The sequence below is a fragment of the Fistularia commersonii genome, chromosome 35 (assembly GCF_037954325.1).
Source record: "Fistularia commersonii isolate RoL2024-O1a breed Wild chromosome 35, RoL_Fcom_v1.0, whole genome shotgun sequence".
NCBI classification, from domain to species: Eukaryota; Metazoa; Chordata; class Actinopteri; order Syngnathiformes; family Fistulariidae; genus Fistularia; species Fistularia commersonii.
Genome location: NC_141318.1, coordinates 2,915,001 through 2,932,500, shown reverse-complemented (window position 1 = coordinate 2,932,500; position 17,500 = coordinate 2,915,001). Strand labels below are relative to the sequence as shown.

The 17,500-nt window shown below is 53.4% G+C and overlaps 2 protein-coding genes and 1 long non-coding RNA gene across 3 annotated transcripts in view; 1 reads left to right on the top strand and 2 right to left on the bottom strand.

Annotated features, from left to right (window-relative positions):
• The window catches only part of xpnpep1 (X-prolyl aminopeptidase (aminopeptidase P) 1, soluble), a 7,899-nt gene extending 430 nt beyond the window's left edge, over positions 1-7,469 (bottom strand). The window contains exons 1-19 of the mRNA XM_086142335.1: positions 7,334-7,469; positions 6,255-6,379; positions 5,790-5,853; positions 5,516-5,620; positions 5,299-5,391; positions 5,034-5,177; positions 4,401-4,496; positions 3,145-3,226; positions 2,859-3,069; positions 2,433-2,522; positions 2,307-2,357; positions 2,137-2,195; positions 1,825-1,902; positions 1,674-1,745; positions 1,530-1,590; positions 1,379-1,448; positions 1,052-1,225; positions 688-764; positions 247-345 (exon numbers count right to left, since the gene is read on the bottom strand). Of these exons, the coding sequence (XP_085998461.1) occupies positions 247-345; positions 688-764; positions 1,052-1,225; positions 1,379-1,448; positions 1,530-1,590; positions 1,674-1,745; positions 1,825-1,902; positions 2,137-2,195; positions 2,307-2,357; positions 2,433-2,522; positions 2,859-3,069; positions 3,145-3,226; positions 4,401-4,496; positions 5,034-5,177; positions 5,299-5,391; positions 5,516-5,620; positions 5,790-5,853; positions 6,255-6,371 (1,743 nt within the window). The 5' untranslated portion in view covers positions 6,372-6,379; positions 7,334-7,469. The remainder of the gene's footprint in view (positions 1-246; positions 346-687; positions 765-1,051; positions 1,226-1,378; positions 1,449-1,529; positions 1,591-1,673; positions 1,746-1,824; positions 1,903-2,136; positions 2,196-2,306; positions 2,358-2,432; positions 2,523-2,858; positions 3,070-3,144; positions 3,227-4,400; positions 4,497-5,033; positions 5,178-5,298; positions 5,392-5,515; positions 5,621-5,789; positions 5,854-6,254; positions 6,380-7,333) is intronic.
• A 621-nt stretch (positions 7,470-8,090) lies between these two features.
• Positions 8,091-14,618, bottom strand: cusr (Copper-only SOD repeat protein). Its single transcript, XM_086142314.1, has 10 exons — positions 14,384-14,618; positions 11,667-13,746; positions 11,475-11,574; positions 11,181-11,261; positions 10,897-11,004; positions 10,680-10,812; positions 10,491-10,605; positions 10,218-10,336; positions 9,577-9,657; positions 8,091-9,481 (listed from the first exon to the last, which is right to left on the bottom strand). Exons 1-10 carry the CDS (start codon positions 14,616-14,618, stop codon positions 9,369-9,371), a joined length of 3,165 nt encoding a protein of 1,054 aa, XP_085998440.1. The 3' UTR covers positions 8,091-9,368.
• LOC147213792 (uncharacterized) lies at positions 13,670-15,017 on the top strand. Its single transcript, XR_015104418.1, has 2 exons — positions 13,670-13,736; positions 14,187-15,017. It is a non-coding gene; the product is annotated as an uncharacterized LOC147213792 (long non-coding RNA).
• Positions 15,018-17,500: the final 2,483 nt, after the last annotated feature.

Sequence of the window (17,500 nt, the reverse complement as noted above, 5' to 3'; positions counted from 1 at the left end):
AATGTATGGAAATAAAACTGCATTGCTGAAGTAGAAAATGGTGGAGTTTGTGTTTCCGCATGAAAAAGTGAAACTGCTAAACCGTTAAATGTATGTACTTGAAGTAGGAAATAAAGTTTTTGCCTCGGGGCGGGAGTGCAGAGTAGCCTCAGGTAGATATACTGCAAATTCCAAGTACTCGGCGCGTGTGTGTGTGTGTGTGTGTATGTGTGTGTGTGTGTGTGTGTGTGTGTGTGTGCTCCTCACCTCCTTCTGAGTGAGCAGCTCGGTGTTCATCATCTTGACTTGCATTGGAACCAGGGTGAGCGGCTCGAAGGTCAGGCTTCCCCGGTTCCTGTAGTTGTACTGAGCAGGAGAACCCGGGGTCACTGCAGGGTTGCTGCTAACACCTGACCTGTCAATCACCTGTCAGTCACCTGTCAATCATCTGTCAGTCACCTGTCAATCATCTGTTAATTACCTGTCAGTCAATCGTCTATCAATTACCTGTCAGTAAACTTCCAATGACCTGCCAATCATGTCAGTCTCCTGTCAATCATCTGCCTATGTTGTTCACATGTCACCATCCCATTACACGTATGCACACACACACACATACACACACTCACACACACACATACACACACACACACACACACACACACACACACACACCATCTCTCCAGATTTTGATGGGGAAGAACTTACTTTGGGCTTCGCCGGAATGACCAGAACAACGTTCTCAAGGCGAATGCCAAAAGATCCGTCTTCATAAAACCCGGGTTCTGGACAGAAGGCATGGAAGGAGGTGAGAACCTGAACCCCAGACACGTATTCACCAAGCAGCAGAAGGTCCCTGAAGGTTGCCTTAGCTGTTGCCAGGCTCACTTCCTGTTGTCGGGTTCACTTCCTGTGTAGCCTTTGCTTGCTTTGGTTTGCTAAATTGTTGGTTCCAGCCAACTCTGACTGAAAGCTACTGCAGGTGAACTTATGTGCTACTGAAAGTAACTGCACTGCTAGTTTATGGGAAGTACTACTCCTGAATGTGTACCAAACAGGGTGCTAAACACACCATCGCTGACGATCATGCCGGCTTCCAGGGGTTCGTCGGCGAAGGTCTTGTAGCTGATGCCGCAGGGGCCCTCGTGCACGTTGAGGAAGCAGCCCACGCCGTGGCCCGTGCCGTGGAGGTAGTCCAGCCCCGATTCCCAAAGGGCGGCTCGTGCAAACGAGTCCAGCAGGTGGCCTTAAAACAGAAGGGCGGGTGAGGTTCAAAACACAACACAGATCAGGTCAGAAGAAGCAACCGTCAGGTGGAACATGGGCCTGAGGGTTCTTCTGCACTCCCTAATTTGGACAGGAAGCAACTGGCTGCTTCTGTTAAGGGACGCCGATGTACCTTTGGTTCCGTTGGGGAACACGGCGGCGCTCACGGCGATGTGCCCCTTCAGGACGTAGGTGAAGCATTCCTGGGGAGGGGGGAGGTGGACAAGGACACTTAACGGACTCGGGAGTCACTTGGCGCCGCCCCGACCGGTTTGTTCCCGTACCTTCTCGAAAGCGGACGGCGTCCCGAAGTGCACGGTACGCGTGACGTCTGTGGTACCATCTCTGCCGAAAGACCAGGCATCACTTTGAGCGTCATTGATAGAGATCCCCCTGCTCGTGACCATGAGAAGACCCAACTGGCTTACATGTACTGGGCTCCGGAGTCGATCAGGTATACCTCGTTCAAGGTCAGAGTTCTGTTGGTTTCAGGCAGCGGCCTGGAAAAGAGACAAACCAGCTCAGAGTGAACTTCCTGTTGAAGAGCTTGGACACGTAGGTGACGGCCTGGCAACGCACCTGTAGTGGATAATGGCGCCGTTGGGCCCGACGCTGGAGATCGTGGGGAAACTGAGTCCGACAAAATCCTTCTGTTGACTGAGAGACAAACATCACGGCTGCAGGATTTGGATTCGTCCATTTTTACAACATTCGACAGTCATGCGCTCATTGTAGTGACCGCAGTGGACCATTTAGTCCCATGTAGATCGCCTCCTCGGCCACCAGGGGGCGACCGAACACAGACTGACATCGAGATGAGACGGAGCAGGATTCCTCGGCCAGTTAGTCTGGAGAGCCGACCCTGGCGCGGGAACCATTTCCAGAACGAACCTGCGCAGCTCCTCCGCCTTGTCGGCCGCTGAGATCTCCGTCACGTTGCCTTTTGGAATCTGAAGAATAACAATAAGGAAACAAAAGAAGAACATACAAGTACTGAAATGTCACCCCCCAGGTTCTGGGAGCCTCAGATGCCAAAAAAGCGTCAAATGTGACAGACCTACCTCCTTCTCAAGCCAGGCGAAGAGCTCGCAGAGAGCCACCGCATCTTTGATCTGTCGGGGGGCATTGGGGGATGTGAGATCTGGGTTGAAGGACAGGTATGGTAGGCGCGTTGAGGAGGTTCTTACGTGGGCCGTTCTCATGCCTTGGATTTCTGTCAGGTTCTTCACCGCCTTCGCCAGGCAGAGAGGGGTGTAGGGGATGGGAGTCCTGTGGTCCTGCAACACATGGCCTCAAGGATCATACTCCATCAGAGGGTACCATTCCTGGACATGTATGCTTTGGCACAACCGCATAAATATGCGTCAATAAATTGTCCTGGACTACGTTAAAAATCGGAGGAACTGGTTTACAAGGACGGGACTCAACCTGTTCTGAAGCTGCACCACAGTCAAATCGAAACACTGACATGCTTCGTGGAAAATGGGTACAATGGGCGCGGCCAAGGGTACAGGCAACGGGTGACAGCCATTCCCGAAAAGGGCCGCGTTATCCGGTTCAGGGATGCAGGTGGCTCTCTGTGTTCCGAGTTCCTTCGCCTGCCGTCCGCTCACCTTGGGGATGGCCTGTGTCAGGGCGCAGCTGGCCTTGTCACAGATCCACACCTTGTCCTTGGGGCCCAGTGCGGCGCAGACGGCCTGCAGTTCCCCGAGGACCGACTCGTATGGGAAGGTCTGGATGACAAGCTCGGGTTTGCTGGGCGCGTCCAGTTGCAGGTGGTCCCTCAGCGCTGGGTCGGCGAGGCGCTTCAGGTCCACGAAGAGCCTACGGGGGGCGGGGAGGGGGGACTGTCTGAGATGGTGAAGGAAAAATGACCGAGATGATCTTTCACCTCCCTACCTTATTGTGTTCAACCCAACAATGGCGTAAACGAAGAAGACCGGGTTGTACTCGATGTCTGCGCCACGGAGGTTGAAGAGCCCTGAGCAGGAAAAGGAAAATCGACGTTTGGTAAAACCTTCGACAAATTTAGTAATGCTATGCTGTATGGGCTGCTGTAGTAACAAAGTAAAAACATTGTCTCGCAGGGGTGGACAAGCAAGCGTGAAAAGGGAACCAAAGAGATGCCATGTCAACCCTCGTCCCCGAACCTTCAGTAGAGCCCGAGCAGCGGCGAAACAACGTTCGAGATGGCAACAATTAAAAAGGACTATCCGACAAAAATCACGAATCCGGAGCCGTCCGCCGTCGCCCCCCCCACCCCCGCCCTTCACCACGCCAGAGCGACACCCCCTCAGCCCAACGCCCCACTGATGGCAATCAAGAACCTCCGTCTCTCTAATTAACGCGGACCCTCAGACCGGGCAATCAGCAGCGAGAGCTCATTAGCCGCGGTCAACAGGGTGCTCGAGCAGGCGCCCGGTGGGACACCCGCGTATCCCCGGGTCCTTGGATCGTGATCTCGGTTGCGCAACAGACCTGGAATACGCCCGCCTATGAAGACAGAGGGACGGGGGCCGATAAGTCCAATAAAGTCCTTGCCCAAGTCCTGCCTGTACGTCATAAATAGTTGTCAGGATGGTACTTCCTTGTGCAGTATTTTCTGCACTGTTCAGGGACAAGCAGCACCGTCCTAGTAGTAGTACCAGTAGGATTGTGTGCTATAAAAACGACTTCAGTTCCGTCATTTTAAAGTTCTTTGTTGGACACCGAAGCCAAGCTAGGATTGTAGTTTCACCTGACTGGTAGAACCTCCTGCCATAATTTGACACTGAAGGCATGTTAGGTATGGCTTCCAGTTCCACCTGACTGGTAGAACCTCCTGCACTTGGACTGACATTGAAGGAACGTAAAGGTTCTAGTTCTGCTTGATAACGTTTGACATTGAAGGAACTTTGACAAGTAGAACTTCCTGGCTTCAGCTTGGCGGTGAAGAAATGTTAGCTTAGGGTTCTAGTTCCACCTGACAGGTAGGGCCTACTGCCTTCATTTTGATGTTGAAGGAACACTAGGTCGGGGTTCTGGTTCCATCTGACAGGTTGGGACTTCGACAAATTGAAGATGGCGAGATAGAGATGCGGCGCTACAGAGTTGCGGTAACAGCAGAAGGTGTTCCCCGTCCCGGCGGCGGAGGAACCGGCTCTCGGGTGACGTACATGCGACCTCGTCCAGCGCCGTGGCGACAAAGCAGCTGATCTTCCTCTCCGCCATCTTGGCTCGCAGCGCCTGGATCTTATCCTGCCAGGAGGAACCTGCAAGGAGAAGGTGGCCACGTTGGATTACACAGTAGCCCATCACGTACCGCCGCCACTCCAAGAACGCCACCTGACGGGATCCTCCTGCCAAAAACAAGCCTCCGCCTCTTTCCGGGGCAGGACCTCCACTGATTTCGACATCTCCAGAGGACGAAGCTCACACAAACTAAGCTCTTCGTTGTCGGAACAAAGTCCGACCTTGTAATCTTTGGCGCCGTGTCCAAAACTGCGCTTTTGTTTATGAACACCGTTATTACGGGATATATCTCGATCTCCCTCGGACTCCAACTTATTTCCTTCACGTGCCGACACTTTTTGGAAGAACCTCACCTGTCAGTCAACCGCCAATCATTTGTCAGCCACCTGTCAATGATCTAGACACCGTTCACCCTCTCCACAATGTAGAGTCTTCTGTGAATCTGCCGTTTTCGGACTCGTCGGAGGAAGGCGGAGAGCCTGAGGAGAACCCTGTCGGACCTTCTCGCGAGTGAAGGGGAGTCTTTTACGTCGGGCGGCCGACGGCGGCGCTTTTACCGGTGTACTCCAATCCCAGGGCGCGGAGGCGCGTGCTGGGTCGCTGTGGGCGGTCGCTCCAGATGGCGTCGATCAGGTTCTGCTGCAGCGCCACCAGGGAGTGACCGGCGCCCGTCAGGGCCTTGGACATGTTCTTCCACTGGTCTATTTCATGATGAAGAGTTAAAAATGGATTTATTAGAGTTGTTATAAACCGGTAATAAACCTCCTTGGGAAAGACGGTTGACAGCTGAACCTTCAGGAGGAGGTCCGTGTTTGACTGTACCTGCCGCGATGATCCAGGGGTCCACTCCCACCTTGGAGTTCTCCGGCAGGACGCTGACCAGCCACTCCTCCTGGGTGGGCGTCTCCTTCAGCCCTGTTACCATGACAACAGGAGGAGAGGAGGGGTGTTGGCAAACAGGAAGTTCCAGACCAAACGGGTCAAAGAGGCGCTTCCTGTCAAAATTAAGAAATACGCATTCTTATTGGGAGAAGCGTACCCATCTTCATGAGGGTCCAGTTGTTGTCCATCTGCTGGCTGGCCTGCAGGAAGTAGCGCCCGTCGGTCCACATGGCGGCATGTTGTTCCGTCACGATGGCCGTTCCTGTCGGGTTCGGCCGATCCGGATGAGCAACCACCACAACCCAACCCAACCCCCACTCCAAGCAGGTGAGGCGAGTCCATCAATGTCGATTGCCTTCTTCACCAATTCATCCGAGCCCTTCCACACACACACACACTCACAAACACACACACACACACGACCAACCTACCTGCCGAGCCATTGAATCCGCTGATGAATTCGCGCCTGCAGTCGCAAGGTGCAATGTACTCGCTCTGCAAAATACACAAAGCGGTGAGGGGGCACGGTGTGTGTGTGTGTGTGTGTGTGTGTGTGTGTGTGTGTGTGTGTGTGTGTGTGTGTGTGTGTGTGTGTGTGTGGGTGGGTGATGGGCAATCAGTGTCCAACCAAAAGTGGTCGTCAACTAGTCAAGGCATTTTACATGCCACCTTCGCCCGCATCACGACTCAGGCTTGGAGGGTTTGTGTGTGTGTGTGTGTGTGTGTGTGTGTGTGTGTGTGTGTGTGTGTGTGTGTGTGTGTGTGTGTGTGTGGTGTGCAGCTAATTGTGAAGGTCAAACGAGAAGATCAGGATGCATGAGGAAGACGAGGAGGAGGAGGAGGAGCCGCCATGTCCGAGTGTGTGTGTGTCCAAGTGTGTGAACACCCACACCTACCTGGTGTGCATCCCCAGAGGGGATGATGTAGGCCTGCACCGGCTCGGGGTAGAACTTGCAGCTCTTCATCACCTGGCGAAGCTGCCGCAGCAGCTCTCCCGTGATCTTCGGGGACATGGTTCTGTCTGCAGGGTGGGAAGGGGGAGAAAGAAAAAAAAAAAACATGGCTGCAGAACCAGAATACCGAGAGAGCCGTGTCTGGCAGGTCAGACGGAACCGGAACCGGATTACCTGAATCCTTTGACGCCATGTGGAACCGGTGTGTGTGTGTGTGTGTGTGTGTGTGAACAGGTCTACCTCTGACTGTGCACGGACTCTAACCTGAGCTCACAGGTCACACCTGGACCTTTAGCCCCGCCCCTCCGAGGTGCTGACTCGTCGGTTTTGAGCAAAATCTACGATCTGATTGGCTGGAAACGCGACCTACATGCGCCCATAATAAAACATCCATAAGAGGGACTATAAATAAGGCTGTGTGTGTGTGTGTGTGTGTGTGTGTGTGTGTGTGTGTGTGTGTGTGTGTGTGTGTGTGTGTGAGTGTGTGTGTGGAGAAATGTAGCCAATCACATCGCGTGATACTTCACCGCTGAGCTCTCCCATTGGTCAGACGCTCTGCACGCGATTGTTGTTTACAATTCGGCTCCGGATGAATCACCCCGCCCCCCTCCTGCTCCCCCCTCGTCCACATCCGGGTCCCCCGATACCGGAACACGTAGAAATAAGAATTAAAAAGATAAAACCGGGCTGAGGCGGAGGGCGGGGATGTCGGTCCTAGGCACCGTTATTGTCAACAGACGGTGGGCCGAGGGCTCCGCCTTGCTCGGCGGTCCCGGCAGTGGGTGTGGTACCGGTCGGTACCACCGGTAAAAACGCACCGGTACCCCCACCGTACCCCAACCGAACCCCCGTTTCCTCCCCCGCCGCCGCCGCCGCCGCCGAGCAGCCGCTGCCTCCATTTACGAAACAGTCAACTTCTGTCCCGACACCGCGGCGCGGTCCGCTATCCGTGTCCCTCCGTGGAACCGGAGCGGGGAGCCGAGAGGCGGAGCGGCGGGCCGGCCGGAGCCCCGCATACACACCGTGCTCGTCCCGCCGTGCGTGCGTGGCTCCGTGTCGTGCGTGTGCGGGGCGCTCCTAGGACGGCAGGGACCGTGTGTTGGTTTACAAACAGGGGGCTGCCATTTCCCCGATGACGTCACTGACCATGTGACCTCCGCATCCGCCAGTCACCGCGGAGGGATCTGGACTCGCCTCTCCTCTGCCCGCGCGCGCATTTATTATTATTATTATTGTTATCATTATTATTATTAACATCGTCATCGTTATTTGTAGGATTATTAATTTTGGTTTTATTTATGATTCTACTGATTATAGTTCACCGTCGAGCTGCTCGATGACTCAATCGATAACTTGATTGATCGATCTATCTAATAGAATCCGGCGCCCATTTCCGGAGCTTCCGGGTTCCCTTTTTTTTAATTTTTTTTTTTTTTTTTTTTTTTTCAAAAACAATTGTGCGCGAAATATATGCTCCAAAATCTGAGTAGCGGAATAACGTCGTTTCATCCATTCATTCATTCATTCATTTATCTATTCGTTGATCGGATCACCACACAATTAATTAGTCCCCGTAAAAGCAGTATTTGGTACCACATACTGGAGTAGTACTTGCAATGTTTTGTTGTTTTTGAGCGAAGTTCTCGCAGTATCAAACGAATACACCCAAATACTCATGGTACACGCGATAAATACTTCAACGTCAAGGATTACTCGACACCAGGGATTACAAACGTTGGATTTTATTTTTCAACTCCTGTTGTTTCAGTGACATTTGGACCGGAAGCGTTGGAGTACGTGCGTCGAGGCAGGAACCCGGAAGTGAGGTGACATAACATTTGGTTTACTTTTAAGCAACAAAAGAGAGAAACTCGTTGTCAATGTTATATTAAGGCCTGGCCAAGTTCCCCATACACAAAAACAGATTGCAGAAGTGTTCAACCAGTTTTATATTCTTTATAAACGATTTTGAAATGTTTAAAAAAATCCTAAAACTTATGGAAAAATCCAAAAACCCAAAAATGTACAGTTTGATGTCAGAGATTCCTTGTGAACCACCTAGTTAAATACAGATTATATTCCCCTTGCAATTTATTTATGTTTTTTTTATTTTATTTATCTATTTGTTTAATTATTTGTTTTCCTTTATTTTCTTTTTCCTCTAGTATTAAACATTTCTCACAAACCTTTAATACTGTTAACTTGTCCAGTTAAGTGATTACATACAGAAAGAATGTCCTTATGTCCTTTGCTTCCTCATCCCCGTTTGATTCTTTGACATTCGATTCTACCTTTCCATGTTTGTTTGTACATATGTATATCTGTTTATACTATACTGCTCAAAAAAATAAAGGGAACACTTGAACAACACAATGTAACTCCAAGTCAATCACACTTGTGTGAAATCATAGTGTCCACTCAGGAAGCAACACAGATTCATTTGGACTTGTTTTAAGGACATTACATCAAAGTTGGATCAGCCTGGAGTTTGTTTTTACACTTTAATTTTGAGTGTGATTCCTAATCCAGACCTCCATGGGTTGATACAATTGATTTCCATTGATCATTTTTGTGTGATTTTGTTGTCAGCACATTCAACTGTGTAAAGAGCAAAGTATTTCATAAGAATATTTCATTCATTTAGATCTAGGATGTGTTTTTTAAGTGTTCCCTTTATTTTTTTGAGCAGTGTATTTATGTTCAATAAAAAAAAATAAAAAAATACCTGACTTCAAGTCAGGTATAGTTTGACGTACAGTTGACTTCAGGGAGTATCCCAAAGTAGTAAACAAAGTTGTAAACAATGCAAATCAAATACAAAACAGTAGTCATTGTTGGGGGTGCAGAAAGGCCATATAGATATTTACATTTATAATTTTTATTATCATTTTAATATTTTTTTATTTTATTATTATTATTATTATTATCATCTTTGTAAGATGTCAGGCGAACATCTTGTCATGTGGTGATAATTTTAATCAGCATAATTACACATACCCCCCCCCGCCACCTCCTCCATTGCACCCCTGCCCTCCGAGATGGACGCCGCGGGCCGAGTCACCCGTGTGCGGACGACAGCAGCAGGCAGGCGGCGGCAGTGGCGGCGAGGATCGAGCCGGTGACGTGGCTTCCGGCGGAGGCCGGCGTCACACCTCCGCTCTCTGAGGAGTCTGGAGAGCGGCATGTGGTGAGAATCCAGTCACACACACACCTGATATTCGCTTGTCATACTAACAGATACTATGTAGAACTTTGCAGTACTCACCGGCGCAGGACGCCGACTCCCTGAAGGGCCCCATCTTCTCGCTCGTCTTGACAGACTCCATGAGCTCGTTGCTAACGTTGCCTTTGGACACACACACAAACACACACACACTATTAACATATAACTATGTTACAAGCCGTCTTCAGACGTTTGCACAGAAACAATGCACGTTGTTTTGAATCGCTCAGAGACGGATGACCCAAATACATGAGGGTATTTTATTTCTCCTTTGTATGGGCAGGGGGGATCAAAAAGGAGTCCGCTCAGAAACGCCAGCATTGAGTTACAGGGCAAATTTTTTTTCTTTTTTGTCTCTTTTTGGTGTATTGGGGGGGAGATTTTCAATGATGGCAATTGTTCTTTGTCTTACGGGCCACCGGGCCGGTTCTGCCTGGCCTCAAATCAAACAAAGCTGATCTCCAAGACGTCCTACCGGGAGGGGCAGTTTGACTTCATCTTTTTCCTCGCATGTATAACCGACAGGCTCTGCTTGTGCACAAACACCACCTCCACCTTTCCTTTCATTCAGTTTTCAATCTTCCTCTTTAACATGAAAATCAATGAGCTAATATGCTAACGTGCTCTTGTTTTTGGAAGGTCGCATCTCCATTGCTGCGGTGACGCGGCACCGGGTCGCTCACCGGATACCATGAAGCTGACGCTCTGGCACCTCCCGGCGGCGGCGGGCGACCCGGGCAGGATGGTGACCCTCGCCATGTCGACCTGCAGGACGTCCGCGACTCTCCTGCGGAAATCATACCTGAAAACGGAGAGGTGGGGATATCAGGATGGAGAAAACCTTCTTGTTGTGTCGTTTCAGGCTTCTTCAGCTCTGAAGACGTCGGAACACCGTGACCTGGATGACTGAGGACCTCCGCTGCCCTATCAGGACGGTGTTTGATTGACAGTCTCACCTGCTGAACGCGGCCACGCTTGGAAACGTCTGCTCCGCCCACGGGGAGTCCGGGAGGATGTCTGCGCAGGCGAGGACCCGCTCGCCGTCCCTCAGCACCACCGACCGGTAGACCGCTACGTGGAAACAAAAGCGTGATGCGGCGCCGCACCGGAGCACGACATGGGAAACGGCGGCGTGAGCGTCGTACCGGTGTTGTCCCCGGAGAGCTGGATCAGGGTGTCGGTGAGTAGCTGCCGCTGCGTCAGGCTCACAGGCCCGTGTCTGGAGGACACCTCACCCACCACGCAGCTCAGAGGCGTCTCCAGGGAGCAGCTAGCGCTCTGACATAGCAGTTATCAATATTTAGAATTGACCAACCGATTGGCATCCTGGGAGGAATCCTCGGGGGAGGGGGGGGGACTCACCGAGGACGGCATGTTGAAGGGATTGAACGCCCCTCCCAGGTTGCCGCACTGCTGGTTGTTTTCGGCGGACGCGCGCCGGTCGGTTATGGATAAGGACGCCGCGGGAATCTGTAGATGGACGGCGGCGGTGGGAGGGGTCAGAATAAGACGGCTGAGACACAGCGGATGCAAACATCAACCCCTCCACTTCCTGTTTCTTTACAAATGTGGAAATCATAGAAATACCCTTCCTGGGTTTTTGTCCTTTAGCCCCGCCCCCTTTCATATTGAAACAGGGCGCTTACGTTCTGCAACTGGTTGATGTGAAGGTCAATCTCCAGCACGGTGTCGCCGCTGTCGCCCCCATCGGGAAACAAGACCTGGCGCTGGGAAAAAAAAAATGTGTTAAAAGAAGCTTGGGGGTGTCGGGGGGGGGGGGGGGGCTGACAGACACAGCTGTTCTGGGATGCTACGCTAGGCTAACGCGCACTCAATCATGAATTTTCCTCTGTGCCATCATGTTTTTCTGGCAGCTTCAGGGAGGGGGGGGGGGGGGGGGGGGGGTTGGAGGAGACCATCGGCGGTTGGACGGACCGTACCATTCTCACGGTCCCCGTCAGCAGGCCGGTGAAGCTCGCCGTGGCGGAGGCCAGCTGTGCACCGGGTTCGCTGTCGTCAGAGATGTCGGCGCAGCGCATTCTGCACAGAGAAGGTGTCAGGATGTAGGTCAAAGGTCACGAAGTGTGTGTGTGTGTGTGTGTGTGTGTGTGTGTGTGTTGGGGGGGTCTCACCTGGATCCGTTGCTGTAGTGAACCACCAAGGACCGTCCCACGATGCTGTAGGGTCCGCTCAGCGGGAGATTGGCGTCCACGAGCGCCGCCGTCAGCCCGTCCAGCCCCGCCAGCATCCCGAATTTCCCGCTGACGTCCCCGACCTCGTACTGGTCCACGGTGCCGCTGCCGGCCGGCGGAGACGCCGACACGTCCCAGTCCAGCGGGTTGAAGTGACCCATGACGTTGGCGTCGGAGCAGGGGCCGGGGCGGCGGGGGTCGACGGGCAGCACGTGCACGTGGTAGCCCCCCGCGATGGATCCCAGGTCCACCAGGGACACGTCGATGGTGGTGGGGCCCTGCGGGAACATCTGGGAGAACGCCACCCGGCCCGCGGAGGCGCCGGGGCCGAGCCAGACGCCGGTGCTCGCCCTCGGCGTCGGCGCCCGCGTGATGTTAGCGCACGCGATCCTGGCCCCCCCGCCGCGCGCCTCGTGGATCACCACCGATCGACCCGTCACCCCGGATCCCGCCACCCAGGAAGTGACGTCGGTGAAGAAGTGCTTGGCGCGCACGCCGCCGACCCCAGGTCCGAGGTCCAGGGCGCCGTGTTTCCCGGCGAGGTCCCCCGCCTCGCAGGAGACGGGGCTGGACGCGCCGCAGTGCAGGGCGTAGGCGGGGCTCGCCACGTCCACCTGGAAGGGGTTCCAGTGCCCCTCCGTGGTGGCGCAGCGCCCCTCCTCGCCGTCCGTCTCCGAGGAGACGGGGTAAGTGTGGACGTGCCAGTTGTGGCTTTCGGTCGCCGGCGTCTCCGGGTTTCCGTAGGACAGGTCCAGGAAGACGGACACGTCGGAGAGCGGGTTGTCCTTCAGCTGGACGAACCGGACCTCGCCGACCACGGGGCTCAGGAAGCGAGCCCTGGCGACGTCCACGTCGCCGGGGTAACCGATGCTGCCGCAAACCAAGCGGGCGCCGTCGGTCCGGTGGACGACGACCGAGCGACCCACGATGCTGTTCTGCCCGAACAGAGGGAGGTTGAAGTCCAGGAAGCTCGCGTTCACTTGTTCCCGTCCGGCGAGGAGCACGTGCTTGCCGCTGAGGTCGCCCACCTCGTAGCGGTCGTGGGTGGAACCCGGCGCCGCGGGATACGCCGTGGCGGCGGTGTCCACGCCGAACGGGTTCCAGTGCCCGCCCACGTTGTCGTCGGAGCAGCGGCTCGACGTGGACTCGCCCGGAACCGGGACCGGGAACAGGTGGACGTGGAAGGCGGCGACTCGTCTCCCGAGGCCGCGCAGCTCCACCCGCACGGCGGTGGCGTGGAAGGGGGAAGCCTGGCTGAAGCCGAAGGAGCCGCTGATGCCGTTCATGCTGACGGAGGCGCTCACGCGCTTCTCCGGGAGGTCGTGGATCCGAGCGCAGGCGTGCTCGGAACCGGCGCCGGGGAGGAGGAGGAGGAAGCGGACGTCGGCGACGGAGACGCCCGGATCCAGACGGGACTTCCGCGCTCGCAGCGGCGTCCCGGTTTCGACCGCGCCGAAGCGGATCAGGGCGCCGGGATCCAGGTCGGCGAGGAGAACCCGGCAGCTGGCGGCCGCGCTCGCCGAGCCGAAGAGGGTGGCGTTCCCGTCTGAGGCGTCGACCTGACCGACGGCGGCGAGGTCGGTCAGGATCCAGGTCCGGGTCCGCGCCGCGTCCGTCCGGATGTAAACGTCACCCGCGACCGGCCCGAAGAACCTGGCCTGACGCGTCAGCACGCCGCCGCCCCTCACCACCGTGCACACCCTGGTGCCGTTGCACGTCTGCAGGGTCAGCGAGAGGTCGTCCAGAGCCGGGCGGCGCCGGAACAGCTCCGACACGTCGACGGGGGCGAGCGGGACGGCGGCGAATCGGAAGATTCGGGCGCCGATGCGCTCTTCCTCGCAGGGCCGGGCGAAATGGCCGAACTGGAGCGGGAACTCGCTGAGAGACAGGTTGAGGGGACCGCAGGATCCGGCGCCGGTCGCCGTGACGACGGCCGTCCGGAGGACGGAGTCAAACTCCACCTGACTCGTGACCCCGCCCATGTTGATGTCCGCCGAGAAAAGAACGCAGGTGATGGAACCTGGAAAGAAGGAGTCGTGTTTACACTCCTGAAGTGGGTCGAGGGACATCCGTCACCCGATAACGTTTCTGGAATAAAGAACAATTTAAACAAACAGTTCGCCGCCAGGGCGCGGCGCCCCGGGCGGAGCTGCACTTCCGCTTATCTGACTTTCCGATCGTTCTGCGCCGACGGGGTAACGACTGACGGAAAACCAAACCCCAAAAAAGGGAACGCCTCCTGCACTTCCCTGATCGGTAATTGATTATTATGACGTGTCGTCACGGACGCGACGTGCCCCCTTTAGCTTTAATGGTTTTATGGTTGTTTTTTACTGCATTTTATATGTGCAGTTATACGTATGCAATGAGATATAATCTAATCTGATGTGAAAAAAAAAAATGACTCCGTGGCAACCTTTATCCAATGCAAACCTTTTACTTACTTTACTTTTTTTACAGTTTCCAGATACCTGATTTGGCTGAACATGACGGGATCGACCGACATCCCTGCAGCCGAGGTCGCGACCCGGGGAGGACGAGTCATCGGATTTCAAATTGTGCAAGTATTAAGTCGGTCAGAAGATTTCCGGGGAGCTCGACGCAAAGTCCCGGCCGGACGATGACGCCGACGATAGAAAAGGTCTGAAGTCACTCACCCGTCCAGGAGACGAGCAGGGTCAGCGTTCGGAGGTCCATGCCGATCTTCTCGCCGCTCCTCTGCTCTCCGGGGCTGTTCAGCGTACGACTGGACAGACGGTCAGCGGCGTCTGATTTATGGAGCCTGCAGGGAGGAGGAGGAGGAGGAGGAGGAGGAGGAGGAGGAAGGCGGCTCCTCCCTGCTGTGGTCATGCAAAGAAGTGCGTGAAATTTGGGCAGAGCGCCGGGAGGCATCGGCCAGTGGCCACCGCCAACTGGAAACTCACAAATATCGCATTATTTGCAGGTTTTTTTTTTAGTATTTCCAGCGAAACACACACACACACACACACACACACACACGTGTTTTGTGGGTGTGTTATTATAGCACAGCCACACCTGAGGAATCTACTTTTGCCTGGATTGGAATATGAAAGAAAAACAAAACAAACAGGAGACAGACGGGGTGTGCAGAGGCATGCGGCCCGTCCACCTTCAAAATAAAGTTGGTTTCACCTTCAACAAAGGTTGGATGATCTCACCAGAATTTCCATTATATTCTGGCACGATAATTAGCGCAATTAATTCTCTCTCATCACGCGGCCCCTTTCTTCTCTTTCTAGCCCTTTGCCAAATAAAAGAAATGCTGTCTTTCAGGAGCATCATGTGTTCAATCGTGAATCACGAGGGGGGAGTTAAAGGATGTGTGTGTGTGAGTGTGTGAGTGTGTGTGTGTGTGTGTGTGTGTGTGTGGATAGGGGGAGGCTAACAAGCGTGTGTGGATGAAAAAAAAAACCCTTGAGCAATCGTGTGAGTATTTGTTAATGTGTAATAACTGTGTTATTACTGTTGTAATAACACTTTTTTTATGTGTTTATTATAAAGTCGCAAAGTAGCTGCTTTGGCTAGCCGCAACGTGAATATTTTAACTTATTGCAGCAGAAAAGGGGAATAAAATGAATTAAAAAAATGATAATTTACATTTAAAAGGTGTGGCAGAGATTACTCTCCTCCATACGCCATGTTCTTGCTGTTCTTCTCGCCGTGTTCCTCCACGTTCTCCCTGATGCTGAGCTTTCACGGGTGGGGGAGGAAATAGCAGCCCGAGCTAAGAATAGCAATTCGGCAACCCGTCATTTGGGCCGGCGTGGAATAGGCCACCCAGCCGGAGCCTGGAGGGCCCTGGAGAGGCCTTCACCCGCCCTGATTGCAGGAGAACGGGTGATTGCAGCCGCCGGAGGAGGGGCGGGAGGAGAACACCTGACCGCCAAGAAGCTTCTTGGTTCTGATCCTCTTCTGGTCCTCTTGGGTTCGGTCCAGGTTTTCATCTTCCTCCCCACGGTCCAAAAACAGTCATTTTTATAGAGTCTCCATGTTCTCCTTCCTTGGCTCCATCCATGATCTCCATCTTCCTCCTGTCAGTCTGAGAACTATCAGAAATATTGAAGACTAAATGTATGTAGGTGAGACGGATGAGTGGTTGGATAACTTTTTGATTGGCAGCTGAGCCTTTGATTGACAGATGAACCCGTGATTGACAGGTGACCTCATGATTGACAGGTGACCCTGTGATTGACAGGTGAACCCGTGATTGACAGGTGACCTCGTGATTGACAGGTGACCCTGTGATTGACAGGTGATCCCGTGATTGACAGGTGACCTTATGATTGACAGGTGACCCTGCGATTGACAGGTAATATTGTGATTGACAGGTGATCTTGTGATTGACAGTTGACCCTGTGATTGACAGGTGACCCCGTGATTGACAGGTGACATTTGATTGACAGGTAACCCTGTGATTGACAGGTGATATTGTGATTGACAGGTGACCCTGTGATTGACAGGTGATATTGTGATTGACCGGTGATCTTGTGATTGACAGGTGACCCCCGTGATTGACAGGTGACCGAATCCAGGTCGATGACTGTCATCATTAGCATGAATATAAATGAGCAATCGATTGATTAATCTGTGGCCGATCGGTGATGCCTCCTCTCTGAGAGGCAACACGGGCATCTCTGAACCTCCGAATCTCTGAATCTCTGTATTGTAGTGTTTTAGTCGGGGAAACACCCGGTTTAAGGTAAAAAGTCTGTTTAATTATTGGGTGTTGTTGGCCACAGCCTAGCCACATCGGCCTGCAATACAACTAACTGTTCCCGCTCAATCCAGGTAAAAAAAAAAAAGAATTCATGCTCCCCGATCAACAACCACAAACTTCTCAGCGATGCCAAAATCACACCGCAAACAAGTATCAACATAAACCCTAACATTTGTGACTCGCTACAGCATCTATGATTCTTTGCATCTCTGAATCTCTGTATCGACAATTCTCCGTATCTATGATTCTCTAAACCTCTGAATCTCTGAACCCCCAAATGTGTGAATCTCCGAATCTCCGAATCTCCGAAGCTCCGAATCTCTGTATTTACGATTCTTTAAATTGCCGAATCTCCTAATCTCTGATCCCCTAGATGTTTAACTCTCTGAGTTTCCGATTCTCTAAATCACTTAATCTCCGAATCTCCGAACATCCGAATCTCTGTATCTACGATTCTAAATCTCTGAATTTCCGAATCTCAGAACCCCATAATGTGTGAATCTCTAAATCACCGAATCACCGAATCACCGAATCTCCGAGTCTCCGAATCTCCCGGTCGTCGGATCCTGAACGCGACTGCAGTTTCCCCCGCGGCCGCTAGGTGGCGCAGGCGCACCGAGGTCGATGTCCGCGCATGCGCACCGCGCCCCTCTCCGCCGGCCCTCCCGGGTCACGTGGTCTCCGTGACCAGCGAGGGTTTTGCAAGAAAGAGCGCCGCCGCTGCCCGCGACCGACACTGCGCTTCCTGCCAAATAGTGAGCCCGCGTTTCCGCCCGGGGAAGCGTCCACGGGCACGTGCACCGAACCGGCGTGACACACCGGGCGTGGGAAACCGGGACCGGGACCGGGAACTACACACTGCAGGTAACGACCCACGCAAACAAAACACGGCCGTGATGCGGAGCTGGTGTGTATGCACTGCCGCACGGACACGCACTACAACCGACACGCGGGAATAATTACTCGCGTGTATTATTACTCCAGCTGTGTGTGTTTTTTTTGTAATTCAGCCGTTTTTACAATGTAATTACATTGT